General features: G+C 47.6%; 1 protein-coding gene and 1 long non-coding RNA gene across 4 annotated transcripts in view; one reads left to right on the top strand and one right to left on the bottom strand.

Moving 5' to 3' along the window:
• Nucleotides 1-14688, bottom strand: part of DHX33 (DEAH-box helicase 33) — a 28883-nt gene extending 14195 nt beyond the window's left edge. For 2 of the 3 annotated variants that reach the window (XR_014238156.1, XM_082370650.1), the window contains exons 1-6: nucleotides 9336-14688; nucleotides 6527-6687; nucleotides 5633-5860; nucleotides 5319-5489; nucleotides 1325-1510; nucleotides 475-586 (exon numbers count right to left, since the gene is read on the bottom strand). Coding sequence is in view for 2 of the 3 variants with exons in the window: in XM_082370650.1 (XP_082226776.1) it covers nucleotides 475-586; nucleotides 1325-1510; nucleotides 5319-5489; nucleotides 5633-5860; nucleotides 6527-6687; nucleotides 9336-9621 (1144 nt within the window). In the remaining variant the exon portion in view is untranslated. The remainder of the gene's footprint in view (nucleotides 1-474; nucleotides 587-1324; nucleotides 1511-5318; nucleotides 5490-5632; nucleotides 5861-6526; nucleotides 6688-9335) is intronic. The other variant, XM_082370649.1, reaches the window with a different exon arrangement.
• Nucleotides 6709-7098, top strand: LOC309617912. The gene is made up of 2 exons (XR_014238188.1): nucleotides 6709-6887; nucleotides 7014-7098. It is a non-coding gene; the product is annotated as an uncharacterized lncRNA (long non-coding RNA).

The following is a 14688-nucleotide window of genomic DNA, read 5'->3' as shown; positions in this document are numbered from 1 at the left end:
CTCAAATCCTCTGTGGAGTAAAGCAAGGTAGAAAACAGACCTGAATGAAAATGACTTCAAGCAAGCTGCCCACTGCACACACTCAGGAAACAGCTAGTGCCTCGCCCCAGCCTGGAGGGTCTGCTTCCTTCCTGGGAGACTGGAGGTCAAATCAGCCTTGCTCAGGTGTCATTTCCGAGGAAGCCTCTGATGTGGTATCAGGCTGTCCCTGGCCTGAGAGCCATCATTCTCGCCTACCTTCCGACGAGGTTTTATGCCCTCTGCCCAGGTCCCTGACCATCTGTTCCCAAGTTTGCCACATCTGGGCTCTTCTTTCCTGACTCACGTGCCTTTCTGGCCCTGGCTGCTGGACTGTGGTGCCTGCCACCCGAATCTCAGGTAGTTACGGACATGAGACGATCATTTGGGGGAAACTGTGGGACACAGGCCGCTCACTATACAGAGAAGAGACGTTCAGGAGGTACAGATTCTCACCAGGGTTATACTTCTTTGCTTTAACCATGCCCGTGTCAACTACATATTTTATTCCTGTAATGGTTATGGAGGTTTCAGCGATGTTGGTTGAAATGATCACTTTGCGACAGCCCTAAAAGGAGGAAGAAAACCAAAGAGCCACATGACACACATATGATTCGTAAGTTTTAACACACATGCCTCACCGTGAATTGTCACAACTCACTCGTGATCAAGAGGAGATGACTTTGTTATTATGACAGTCATTAATACTGATGGCTGGTCACTACATTGGGTGGGGTGGGGCGGGGCGGGGTGTGGGGAATGTTTCAGTCTTCAAAGTTTATTTTGAGGCGATGAGACGTGGTGGGAGAGGCACAAGATTCAGAAGCAGGTAGACATGGGCTGGGGTCCTGGCCCTGCCAGCTTCCTCCTGTGCCCCTTGGGCAACTGTCACTTCACCCCTCGGGGCCTCGGAACTGGGATGGTGACCCACCTTGCGGTTCTCGAGAGGATGAGAGACAGTATGTGTCAAGTGCTGGCACAGTGCCTGGCACAGCACGGACACCCAATAAACGTATTGTGGACACATGCTCTGTTTACGGTGGGCCTTGGAAGAGTCACTGAGCCTCTGGCTTCTGCCTTTGCCTCTCCCTCACCCCCGGACAGCTGTCTCCCTGTTCTGACCGTGGCAGAGCCGTGTCTGCAGCCCCACACTACCCTCCTGCGTCTTTCCAGTTCATGTGTGTGGTCCCTGCACATCCCGTCCCACACACCTTATCTGGAGCCTGCTGACAGGAGCACAGGCCCCACTGGTGCATCCGTCTGGGTACCCAGGGATGGGGCTGGGCAGGAGAAGGGGTGCACTCACCTTCGGGGCCCCCTGGAAGACGCGCAGCTGCTGGGCGTAGGGCAGGGAGGCGTAGAGCGGAAGGGCCAGCATGGAGGGGCAGCCGTCTGGGAGGTGTTTGGCAATGTCCCGGCAGGTCTTGCTCATGGCTTCGATCTCCTCCTGCCCGGTGAGGAACACGAGGATGTCCTGAGAGCAGGGGGCTTCCTACAGAAAAGGCAGAGTGGGGTTACCAGGCCTTGACAGAAGCGCAGGTTGCACAGAACAATGGTCACTGATGAACTTTCCCGGTTATTCTTCTTAACTCTGGAGACATAAGTGAGCCTAAACATCGGTGTCTCCCCTGGGAGAAAACCCACACCGAGAATGCACAGCTGCAACTTACTCGAGTTAGCCAGCTATGTTTAAAAACGAATTAAGGAGGTTTTGAAGAAAGATCGCCAGATTGCTTTTGCAACAAGAACAATGCCATGAAAAGCACAATCAGGCAAGCAAATAAAATCTGCATGAAGCTGCCTTCCTTTCATAATCATCTTGAAAGATGAAGCTGACAAAAGAGATGACGTGGGGAAATGCTGATCCCCGGAAATGGCCGGAAGCACTCACGCTGGAACAGGAGCCCTAATCGAGTGAGGCCGTCAAACGCGCTTTCATAAACCCCCAAAGCACGCTGAACTTGGACGAGGGACTGAGACGCCAGGCTTCACTGGATCCTTCACCTCGCAAAGGGAAGAACATGTAAGTGTTAACTGCATACCCATTGATCCAATCTTTCTTTGACGTCTGTTCAGATACATTAATTTGTAGAGTACTTGTTTGGCAAAATAATTGAAAAATGTTTAACAATTATCTATATGTTGTGCATGTGTATGTGTCTATATATATATATATATATATATATATATATATATGTCTATGTATGAATATATATCTATGTATTTATATGTGTGCATGTAGTTTTTTAGCCCGGTATTAATAGGACAAATGTTCAGAGGTGCACACACACAGAAAGGATAAAATCTTTTTTTTTCTTTTTTTTGGTCGCGTGGTTTGTAGGATATTAGTTCCCCGACCAGGGATTGAACCCGGGCCCCGGTAGTAAAAAGCACCGAGTCCTAACCACTGGACTGCCAGGGAATTCCCAGGATAAAATCTACAACAGTCAAAGCTTCATCAAGGGGAGGACTCATCAAAGCCACCATGTAACCTGAGGGCACTGCAGGCACTATTCACGAAAAATCCTCGTCTCAAGTTTGCTTTTAGCAGCTAAACAAGGCAGACTGACCTTCTCCAAATACTATCAAAATGACGGTGAAGGTATAAGCCCAGGAAGACAGGGTTTCAACCCATTTTTGAAAGATGAAGAGACGGGGTGGGAAGTGAGTGACTTGGCCGGGCAGAGGGAGTCCCGACGGGGGAGCGTGCAGACGGGGTGGTGGGCAAGCGGTGCGCCCACTTCCCTGGAGAAGCCACAAAGGCTCGGGCTCAGAGCAAGCCTAGGGGGCTTGTGCCGGCACGAGGACCCAAGTGTCAGCTGGAAGTCTGAGTACAGTGTGGTTGAACCCCCAAGTCCCCTCCTCCACCCGATGCGGCCAGGAGGCTGGGCAGACACGGGGTGCTGTCGTGGGATTCAACACAGGAGGATGGCAGGGGGAAGAGCCAAGAGGACAGCTGTGCAGAGGCCTAGGAGAGCAACCTGTTTGGAGCAGAAAAGCAGCATAAATAAAGGACCTGGGAAAGAGTGGATTGTGTTTGAACACATAAAAAATATTCATGATTGGCATGTGATAGATGTTAGAACCCTTGGGGAAAAATTGGCCGTACGTACATAGAAAACTTGTACGACTGTGTGGAACAAGGAACAAGGCACTGCGATGGTGCACAATGTAGGGTCGTAATATTGTAAAGACTGATACTTGATTTAAAAAGACATGCTGGGGCTTCCCTGGTGGCACAGTGGTTAAGAATCCGCCTGTCAATGCAGGGGACACAGGTTCGAGCCCTGGTCCGGGAAGATCCCACATGCCGCGGAGCAACTAAGCCTGTGTGCCACAACTACTGAAGCCCACGTGCCTAGAGCCCGTGCTCCGCAACAAGAGAAGCCACCACAATGAGAAGCCCGCGCACCGCAACGAAGAGTAGCTCCCGCTCGCTGCAACTAGAGAAAGCCCACGCGCAGCAACAAAGACCCAAAGCAGCCAAAAATAAATACACAAATAAATAAATTAAAAAAAAAAAAAAGACATCCTGATATATCATTTTGAGAGGATGTTTCAGAAACAGGAAAGTAACATCCAAGGGAAACAGTTAAGAAATTGAAGGCGTACCTTCAAGAGCAGGATCTGGGCTGGGAAAGTGAAAGCAGCTCCTGTTTTTTTATGAGCTTTTTAGAACTAAGTACTTGACTTTTTTTTTTTAATTAATTAATTAATTAATTAATTAATTTATGGCTGTGCTGGGTCTTCGTTTCTGTGCGAGGGCTTTCTCTAGTTGTGGCAAGCGGGGGCCACTCTTCATCACGGTGCGCGGGCCTCTCACTATCGCGGCCTCTCTTGTTGCGGAGCACAGGCTCCAGACGCGCAGGCTCAGTAATTGTGGCTCACGGGCCTAGTTGCTCCGCGGCATGTGGGATCTTCCCAGACCAGGGCTCGAACCCGTGTCCCCTGCATTGGCAGGTGGATTCTCAACCACTGTGCCACCAGGGAAGCCCTATTTGACTTTTTTTTTTTTAATTTATTTATTTATTATTTATGGCTGTGTTGGGTCTTCGTTTCTGTGCGAGGGCTTTCTCTAGTTGCGGCAAGTGGGGGCCACTCTTCATCGCGGTGCGCGGGCCTCTCATTATCGCGGCCTCTCTCATTGCGGAGCACAGGCTCCAGACGCGCAGGCTCAGCAATTGTGGCTCACGGGCCCAGCCGCTCTGCGGCATGTGGGATCTTCCCAGACCAGGGCTCGAACCCGTGTCCCCTGCATTGGCAGGCAGATTCTCAACCACTGCGCCACCAGGGAAGCCCCCTACTTGACTTTTTAAACTTTAAACTATACACCCATCACTGAGCTTAAAATAAAAATTAGCTTTCAAAAGTTGGCTTCTAGATTTTTTCAGAAAGTTAATGGAAAGGTAAAAACAGTCAATTTTATACAAATTAAACCAAAAAATGAGATTTAATCACTCGAAATTTTAAGTAAATGTTTAATAAAATGAAAAAAAATTTGAAATGTTTCTCTGTACAGTTTTTTTTTTTTTTAAAAGAAAACTCTAGGGCTTCCCTGGTGGCGCAGTGGTTGAGAATCTGCCTGCCAATGCAGGGGACACAGGTTCGAGCCCTGGTCTGGGAAGATCCCACATGCCGCAGAGCAACTAAGCCCGTGAGCCACAACTACTGAGCCTGCGCGTCTGGAGCCTGTGCTCCGCGACAAGAGAGGCCACGATAGTGAGAGGCCCGCGCACCGCGATGAAGAGTGGCCCCCACTCGCCGCAACTAGAGAAAGCCCTCGCACAGAAACAAAGACCCAACACAGCCAAAATAAATAAATTAATTAATTAATTAAAAAAAAAAAAGAAAACTCTAAATTGCAACCCATTATTGGTTAATACACCAACTGTTTTTTTTTTTTTCAATGAGACAGAAAATACCAGAGGACATCACATGTAGTAAAAGGAGACAGTGTCTCCTAAGACTCATTTTAGTTCTACACATTGTGTCCTGGGTTGCAATATAAAATGTGTTTCTTACTGGGGGTTCCAATCAAAATATGCTCGCGAGTCACTGCTTTAACATATGGACGTTTTCTGGCTCAGCTAAGAAAAGATGCTGGTCAGGGTTGAGTTATTTTTTTTACATAAAAAAAAAGACACTGAGAAAAAGGATAAAGACGTGGACATGGCAAACGAACTCCATATTCAACTTCAGGACACAGCTCACAAAATGGTTTCGTTCAGCAGCTTTTCCTTTCAAGACTGAATGCTCGAGGTCAAACAGGCCTTCCCAGGAATCTGCACCCCAGTGCCTACCTGGTGGATCTGGAAGACGGAGACCAGGGCCGCATGCAGGTAATCGTGCTGGGGCTGCTTGGTGTAGAAAATCTGGATCGGGTGCTGCCGGCCCTCCAAGTAGAGGACGGGGGCTCCGCTGAAATACTGGGAGAACAGGTCCACGTCCATCGTGGCCGACATCACAATCACCTGCGTGCGAGACAGGGGCAGAGGATGGGGACAAGCTCGGACCAGCCTTTTTGTGCCCCCGCTGAGCCCTGAAGGCCGCCGAGGAGGCCCGCGCCCCCCATGCCCACTGCCCTGGGTCCCTCAGCAGCACAGGCTGCACCTACTTTGAGAGGCAGCTTCCCCAGCTCCTTTCGCCTCTTCTGTGCAGCTTTCACCACCCCAAAGAGCACATCCGTGTGGATAGTCCGTTCATGGGCTTCATCCAAAATGACGCAGCTGTACTTCCGAAGCAGGGAGTCTGAAATGGCCTCGCGCAGAAGCATGCCGTCCGTCAGGAACTTGATCTTGGTGTCCTCCGAGGTGACATCGTCGAAGCGCACCGTGTAGCCAACCTGTGTGGAGACACCACTCATTCACTCAGCAAACGCGTGTTCAGCACCCAGTGTCTCTGGCACGGTGCCAGGCGCTGGTGCTATCGCAGCGAACAGGACCAACTCCGACCCTGCCCTGCTCCCAGGGCAATGGACGCACGCCTTCAACTACAATGATGATAAACGCTACAAAGAATTTAAAACTAGCCTCCTCCTCCCGGCTACTTCATAGTTTCAAGTGAAGCTATGTACACATATGAAAAGATGTCCAAGATATTTTTAAGTCAAATGGGTAGACACACACACAAACACGAATAAATCTGACTTATATACAGTTCTGGGACTCATTCTCAATACCCACCTATATACTAGAAAAATGCTTACAAATTTGTAGAACGATATGTAGATAAAAGACTTAGCAGACGTTACCGAAGCCTTAAAAGTGCTCAGGAAAAAAACAGCTAATTTATCCAAGTTGCCAACAGATTTTGAAAGCAAAGCAAGTGGGACTGACAGACCCTCTGATCTCTTAGAAACTGGTAAAGAACTCTGAGAGAGGCCGAAACAATTGTGGCAAGAAAGAAGCTTGAGATGTGTAAGTAGCCTCGTTCAGAAAAAAAAAAGTCAGGGGGCCGGGAGTGGGGGTTAGGGGACCAAGAACTGTCAGTGGAGAAGGAAGTTAGGTACCAGCTTCCCGAGTTCGGTTCTCTTCTCGTCTGAGACTCTGGTAGCCAGAGAGATAGCAGCCACTCGACGAGGCTGGGTCACGGCAATGACGGCCTGGCGGCCAATCCCCCCTTCATACAGGTACTGAGGGATCTGCGTCGTCTTCCCAGAGCCGGTTTCCCCTAGGAAAGAAAAAAGTCTCATTTAAATGCAAACTGACGCGCCCCAGAGCCCACGAGCCACAACTACTGAAGCCCACGCGCCCACAGCCCGTGCTCCACAACAAGAGAAGCCACCACAATGAGAAGCCCGCACACCTCAAAGAAGACCCAGTGCAGCCTAAAAAGAAAAAATGGTCCACATCAAAATTTTTTAAAAAATGGTCTAGGGGCTTCCCTGGTGGCGCAGTGGTTGAGACTCTGCCTGCCAATGCAGGTGACATGGGTTCGAGCCCTGGTCTGGGAAGATCCCACATGCCAAAAAAAAAAAAAGGAAAAAAAAAAAAAAGGTTTACATCAAAATTATAAAAAAATGCAAACTGAAACACACTTCACCAAACAGATCAAAGTCAGAACGAAAAGATAAGAAACTACTCTAAGCTGATAAAGCCACAGGAAAATGTGTACCCACACGTACTGCTAGCAGAGTGTTAACTGGGATTGTTTCTTGGAGGGCCACATTATACTAGGAAAATCTTTAAAATGTTTGTACCCTCTGACCCACAATTCCACTTGCAGGAATCGATTCTAAGGAAATAAAGATGTGTATAAAGATACAGCTTCAAAAGACTTTTAGTCAACTTTGCTCATGACAGCCAAAAATTAGAAACAATGTTAAGCGGTCAGCAACAGTAACGGGTATAGTAACAACATAGGATGGAATACAAACGTTATATAAAAATGTCCTACTTTTCAAAGGGATAAATGAGATGCAAATGCACTGCCACGAAGGGACATTTGCTCCTACACTGCAGCCACAGCTAACTCCTCCCCATTCCCCAGCCAGCCGCCTCCCTTCAAACCCTCTGCCTTTGCCCACACTATTATGAAATATCTGCTCCCATGCTGCCTGCATGACAAACTGTACAAGATGAGTTAGACCTCAAACTCTCTCCCCAGGGGCTGCGCCGCCTCCTCTGTGTTCCTTAGAGCCTTGTTCATCTCGTCCATCACTGATCACCCTACACTGTGTGAATGCATTTAAACGTTTCTGTCCCCCTCCAATATCAGAGGCCCCCTGGGGGGCAGAGATGGCCTGTCCGTCTCTTCCACGTACTTGAGCATCTGCATACAGTAAGTACCCAACCTTATTTTCTACCCTCCTGTGTTCCCTCCCCAGTGCCCAGTCAGAACAAAGAACTGTAAACCTGTGCATCCCTCCCCCCACGGCTACCAGCACCCTTCCCTGACCTCACAGAGTCCTACAGTCCCAGGGTTCTTCCATTTTCTCCCCTCTGATTGCTCATCCTTCCTGACCTGGACACAAATCATGGACGAAGAATTTGATTATTCTACACTCCTCCTGCTGAGTTCATCAGGCAAAACCCAAACCTGGATCAATGTCTCCCTGTCCATCTTTTTTGCTCCTACACCAAGAAACTGAGCGTTGCTATAGTAAAATAACCCAACTGTGCGACAATAACCTGAGTGTGCCGTGGGGCTAAATGCACCTGGGCACCAGCACCACCGCTGATCCTTGTTCTTGTTTCTGCAGCCCTTCTTTTGTCCCCATCCTCCCCAAGGACCCTGAAACTCCCATCCTCATCAGAGCTCCCGTGCCTACTTCATAGGAAAGTGAAGTCCTCAGAGGTGATCTCCTGCCACTTCCCCCTGCAAGCTTTTCTGCAGTCACCCCCATTCTTACCTCCTTTCTCCAGCCCCCCAGCCTCTTGGATATCCATCCTCCTCTTGGATATCCAGGCCAGCTCTGCATCTAGCCCTTGTTGCCAAGGGCCCCCCTTCCCCATGCCCTCTGTCTCTACTCTATTAGTGCCCGCTTTGCATCTTCAGCCTCCTTCTCTACTGAGTTCTTCCCCTGAACCTATGAATATCTGCAAGTTCCTCTACGTCCCCCTCCTTTTTGTCAAAACAGAAGTTTGCTCCCACTGCCTTCATGCCCTTACCTCCTACCTACTCCTCAGCCCAGTGACAAATCAGCTCCCAGAGCTCTGCCGAAACAGCGCTCAACTCGATCCCCAATTGATACCTCGCATCCAATCCGGTGGGCACTTTTTGGGTCCCTATTTTCTGGACCTCATTGTTGCATCTGTTCATTCCCTTCCTCTTACAACTCTGTTCCTTAGATTATCAGCTCTCCTGGATCTCCTTCACCTCTTTGGAGGCTCATCCTCTCGGTCCTTCAGGAGCTCCTCTTACTTAAACGTTGGGGATCAAAGCCCCTTGCAATTGGTCCCCGGCCCTCAACTCTGCCTCTTAATTCGTGCACCAGAAACTGCTACTTCCGTCAGACCGGACCGTCTCTCGTCTCCACTGTCTCTTATGTTGCAGCCTCTCTCCTCTGCGTCCAACGCCTCCCTCCCCGACTGGCTCAGATCCACTCTTCTAAGCTCCCAAAGATCCCGCTGCGTCCCTCTACCCTTCCGCACAGAAGGCGAGTCTTTGCCGAAGGCGCGGGTCACTCGCACCGGCTGTGAGCACCTCCAGAACGGGCTTGTCTGACTCCTCCGAGGCCCCTCTCCTGGCCCCGAACAGAAAAGGGAGTCAGGTTTGTTGTAGAAACGAGTGAAAGACGAGGAGAAACACCTAAGAAAAGCTGTTCTCGCGGAGCCCGAACGGGGAGAGAGGAAGGACGCGCCGGCGCGGCCACTCACCGAGGAGGACGGCGCTGTCCAGGTTTCGGAGCTGGGCCAACAGCTGCCCCCGCGCCTGGAAGATGGGCAGACTCCGGCGCTGCAGCTCCACGGCCTCAGGGTAGGGGCTGGCCGAGGGCTGGGCCAGGGGCGGCTGCTGCCTCCGGCCTCCTCCTCCGCCGCCGCCGCCGCCCGCGGCCAGCAGCATCACCACTCGCCGCCCGGGAGGGCAGGACCCGGCGCGCCTCGGAGGCCCGGCGCCCGGCCGGAATCTCTTGGCCGGCGGGAAGCCCGCCTCCTCGGGCATGTCGGGAGGGCAACACGACTGGAGGCGCGAAGGCCTCCTGCCGCTCCCGGGAGCCGACAGCTAGCGCGCGCCGCCCCTTCCCGCCACGTGCTGGTGGCTCCCAGCGACGCCGCTGACCTCACTGCCACCCGCAGCCTTTAGGAAGGGGACTCCAACTCCCAGCATGCACTGGCAGCGTATGCAGGCTTTCATTTCCTGAGGGCGGGGAGAGCAGGGTCCGAGGTACAACCCGAAAAAGGTCCGGAGCGACAACAGTGAAGGACTGGGTGTACGGTTCCGTGGGTCCTTAACTTTGGATAACAACCGTGGTTTTCTTGTCCTGCTAACACTATTTCTTTACGGTAAACACGCGTTTCCCTTTCTCTGCCACAATAATAGTCGCTCTTCAAGGAAAGTATTTAATTTTGTAAAATTAATGAGGTGCACACAAACATTTGCATTATTTAATCCTCCAAATAACTGATGTTGTATAGTAGATACTGATATCATCCCCAATTTACAGATGAAGAAACTGAGCCTCTGAGATGAGTCATTCAGATGTCACAAAATCTGAATGTAGAGAAGGATACTGGTGATCATCTTGTGTCACAGAAAAAGAAAGATATATCATATATTCTATGACAATCATACATTCTCCTCAGAAAGTTGCTATCCCAAAGGACGTGGTCTGCTCCTGTAATACAAGCAGGGAAAGAGGGAGTCTGATGGAACTAAAATTGTCTTTTATCCTTCCTTTCCCAAAATATTCGTGCCAGACTCTCAAGTTCTTTACGGGGCTCCCAGCCCCATCATACACACGCCAATCAATGCAAAGATTCAGAACTCCAGCAGGAAAGTAGGATATGATTAGTTCCTCCTTCCCCTCCTAAATTCAAAGCTCTTAGAGGATTTGCTAATTCGCCACAGAAAGACCAGCAAGCAGCTGTTTGCTCTGCATACAGGAAAAGTGATTTCCAGAGAATTCATCATAAGCTTCAACCCATGTGAAGGACATCAGGCATCTTCTGAAGTTCATTTCCATGAGACTTGCCCTATTTATGAACCTATTAAAAATCCTCTTTCCCCTTTCCTCCAGGTCAGAGGTAATTTTCCTCCAGTTGCTGGTAGTATAGAGACCAGGGTTTACTGAAAATGTGCATGTTGAACTAATAGCAGATACGTATTTAAGAATAACTGACAAAATTTTACTTCCTTCTAAGTATTAATTTAGAAAGTCAACCCCAAATTAAATGGGAACAACTGTCTTACTCTTTTCAGGCTGCTATGATACCACAGACTGGGTGGCTTATAAACAACAGAAAGTTATTGCTTACAGTTCTGGAGGTGCCAGCATGGTTACTGTCTGGCGAGGGCCCTCTTCCTGGTTCATAGCTGCTACCTTCTTGCTGCGTCCTCATGTGATGGAAGGGGCTAGGAATCTCTCTGGAGCTATTTTATAAGGCATTAATCCCATTCATGAGGCTTCCACCTCATGACTTAAGCACCTCCCAAAGGCATCACTTCCTAAATACCATCACATCAGGCATTGGGATTTCAGCATGAATTTTGGGGGGACACAGACATTCAGACCATAGCAATATCTGTTAGCTCTCAAATTACGGATTCTGAGTATGTAAAAGACAGGCCTCAGCCCTTCTTCCCAGTGTGCTTTCCAGAGTAACCTAATGGAGGGGACATATGCTCCAAATGATTACAAGAGTACCAGGTAGGTAATATAAATGAGTGAAATAATCTCTTCATAGAGCAAGTGCCCTGTCTCTAGAAACAGCCACTAGTTATCTCTTGGCAGCAGGTGCCATGCAGGCCTGGTATTGCCAGATCTTCCAGGTCTTTTTTCAAGAAGAGCCCCAAATGAAGATTTTCATGTGAAATCTGTCAATTTAAAACACTGGCTCAAAAAACAAAAAACCCCACAAAAACCATGGTGCAGGCAAAAGTAACCACATGCATAGGTAATTCATTCATAATCTCTGGCCTAATGACCCAGCTATTCTGCAGCTTCAAAGCTAAGTGGAACAAAGAGTTGAAAAATAAAATCCTATATTGGCATTAAGCAGTGTTACACACATTGCCCCCTCCCCCAATCCCTCATATTAGTAGTCTGAAATCTGCTGTCCCTCCAAAAGAAGTCTCTTGCGGTTAAGTGGCTTTCATATGCAGATGGTCATAAGCTAATAGCTATTCAGGGAATATCTGGGCTCTTCTTCTAAAAGGTGAATTGTCAGACACATCTCATTCTTAACTGCTCTGCAATGGTCCACGGATTTAACTAGCTGTTCTTTCCATGACCATACCAGCTGGTGGTCATTGTTGTTGGCTGGCTGGTTGGACCACCAAACCCCTGCCGTTGATCATGTTGTTTTGCTCCATCCTACTTAGAGACAGCCATAAGCCTCAGCAACTAGGTACAAGCTCGCATGCACATACATTAATCCCTCTATAATTAAAAATACCAGATGATAGTTTGCTGATCAATAAACAAAGTATTTATTCAGCACCCATGTGCCAAGCACTGTGCTAGGCACTGTGGTGGATACAAACATTTAAGACATGGTTCCTGCTCTTAAGGAGCTTACATTCTCATGAAGGAGACAAGACTAATTTACACGTACCAGCTAAGAACAATACAATATATAATTTGGTGTAAGATTATGTTGCACAGACTCAAAGTGTCATAGGGATTCAAAGAACACAGGCAATGAAATAGGCCCTAGAGTCAAGGTATCTTGAGGAGCCAGGAATGGCGCAAGGCCTTGAAGAACTGAAGAGAATTAAGTTGAGGTCCCCGTTAGGGAGAAGTGGGAGTAACGTTCAGAGGAAGACAGAAAGTATGCATTTGATATGGGGGCTTACTAAGAAGTTACTGTGCATTTCTGAGCAGAGAAGTGACTTGATTATACAAAGTTCAACAAACTTAATGCAAACTTGTAAAATATGTAAGTAGCTTAGGGGATAGCCTACAGAACACTGAAAACAACGGCAGTATCGTGACTAGCAACACAGATGGCACTTACCTGTCAAAGGAAAACACAGCCACAACATAAAATGCAGGCTATGAAGGACAGATGACAATTCTAGGAAGCCCTTTACCCAACAAGCCAATAGCGCCAATATTTCCTAATTTCATAGGCCCCACAGACAGAGTGAGGGTTTCATTACCAAGAATCCAGGACTTGGGTGCTCTCTGCTTAGAGACTACACAAGAGGTATGAAAGATACTAGGACATACAAGAGTGACACAGATAAAGAACAAGTGCAAGAGAGAAACAAAGAGAAATCCACAGTGAAAAAAACACAGCAAAATGTATGAAGTGTATCTCCTATGGAGATGCAATTTGCACGTCCATTTTTTTTTTTTTTTTAATGAACGTATACTGTATTTCTACCACAAAAAAGCTATGCCTTAGGTGTGCTTTTCAGTATTACTGGCGGAATTCAGGAATCTTTTAAATTCTACGTATGTCAGCTAAATTGGTCACAAGATTCCATGTAACAAATCTCGCTTTTCAGTTGACTTGCATTAAGAAAAAGAAGTGTGTTCTGGAAGAACCAAGATTGAGAGGTAAGCTGGGGAAGAAGTGAGGACTTTTCCTTACGTCCAGGTGAGCCAAGGTATCCGGATGTGCAACACCGGGCCGGGGATGGTGGTAGTGGGACAGGCCACTCAAATTACGAGGCCAGTGCTTGGAAAGCCAACTGCATAGGACACAGTGTAGTAGCACAGCATGGCATCCTGCCACTAGGAATTCTCATCCCATAAAATTGGAGAAACCAAAATCCCATAACGGACTGCGTTTAGGCCATAAACTCAAAATGTTTCCTGTTTTACCCAGTCATCAGTATGTTTAGACATTCCCTACTTAAATAAACACTCAGTAAATAGATTTTAGGATTAAAATTTCACCACAGATATTCCATGAATTGGATAACTCAAAGTTAACTAAGGGAGAACAAATTTAACGAGAGAAACCTATTTCTAGCCCCAAAACAATGAAGAACAAAACAAAACAAAACCAACCTTCTAATTAAAAGCTTTCTTGAACAAAGACAAGACAAAATTTAAGAATCCCATAAGAACTATACATTCTAAGATTGGCATTTAAAGTTTTAAAGCCACTTAGGAAAAAAGGCAGTCCCGTTAACCCACGTTCCATAAAATTGCAACAATCATATTCAAAGTTACTGACTAGCAGCATGTAAAGTACTTATATTAAATTCCATTACTTATGTATATTCCATTTAAAGATATTAAAATACTTTTCACTTCGCAAATGACCTGAAAATTCCCATTTAAGATGTTTATTATGTTTAATCTAAACCTCATGTTCATCCTTCTGAGGGAAATCTCACACTCTAGAAAGCAACCACTTAGCCAAGCTGGAACTATTTGGGAAATGTTCCCGGGCCTACATGCCATTTATTAGAATGATTTGAATTAATCTCTTTCCTGGGGGTATTCATTCTATTCCTCCCGGTTCTCTGAATTACTTAGGCAGTGTGATAGTAAACCTGCTGAGCCCCCAGGAAGTGAACATCTTGGGTAAGTACTTATTGAACCACTGGCATTAAGTGCCAACTTCTGTGGACCTGTCCGGTTTCTACCTGGTTGGGAAGGTACACCAGGTACTTGTCTCTGAAAGCTTCTTGGCTTTTCATGAAGCAAATGATAAATGTTCACCAGCCAAAGACCCAGGAAAAATGTATCCGTGCCTAACTGGTACCCGCTCATCTCAAGTTAAGAGTCTAACCTGTCTCCCAGGTGTAAAGAAGACCTTTCTGTTGTTTTCTAAAACGGTGGCCATGACCTGCCTTTCCCTGGATATTTCCGAGCAGAGAAATGCAGAGTAAATAAATGAGACGGTACATTAGCTTCGCGCCTACCTGACTCTCCTACAACAGAATTCCTGCTGCTACGAGATCCACCCTACCCTTTTTCTCCACCACGCTGTCTGACAACTTGAAGTTTTGAAAAACCCAAACGGAGAACAAACTATCTGGACAACAGAAACAAATCTTCCCACTGGAGCTGGCATTCTGGGTTAGTAAGTTGTGTACACAGCCATGGTG

This window comes from Balaenoptera borealis (assembly GCF_965194805.1).
Source record: "Balaenoptera borealis genome assembly, chromosome: 20".
Taxonomy (NCBI): domain Eukaryota; kingdom Metazoa; phylum Chordata; class Mammalia; order Artiodactyla; family Balaenopteridae; genus Balaenoptera; species Balaenoptera borealis.
The sequence above is the reverse complement of the archived record's forward strand: the minus strand, read 5'-3'. Positions and strand labels throughout refer to the sequence as shown.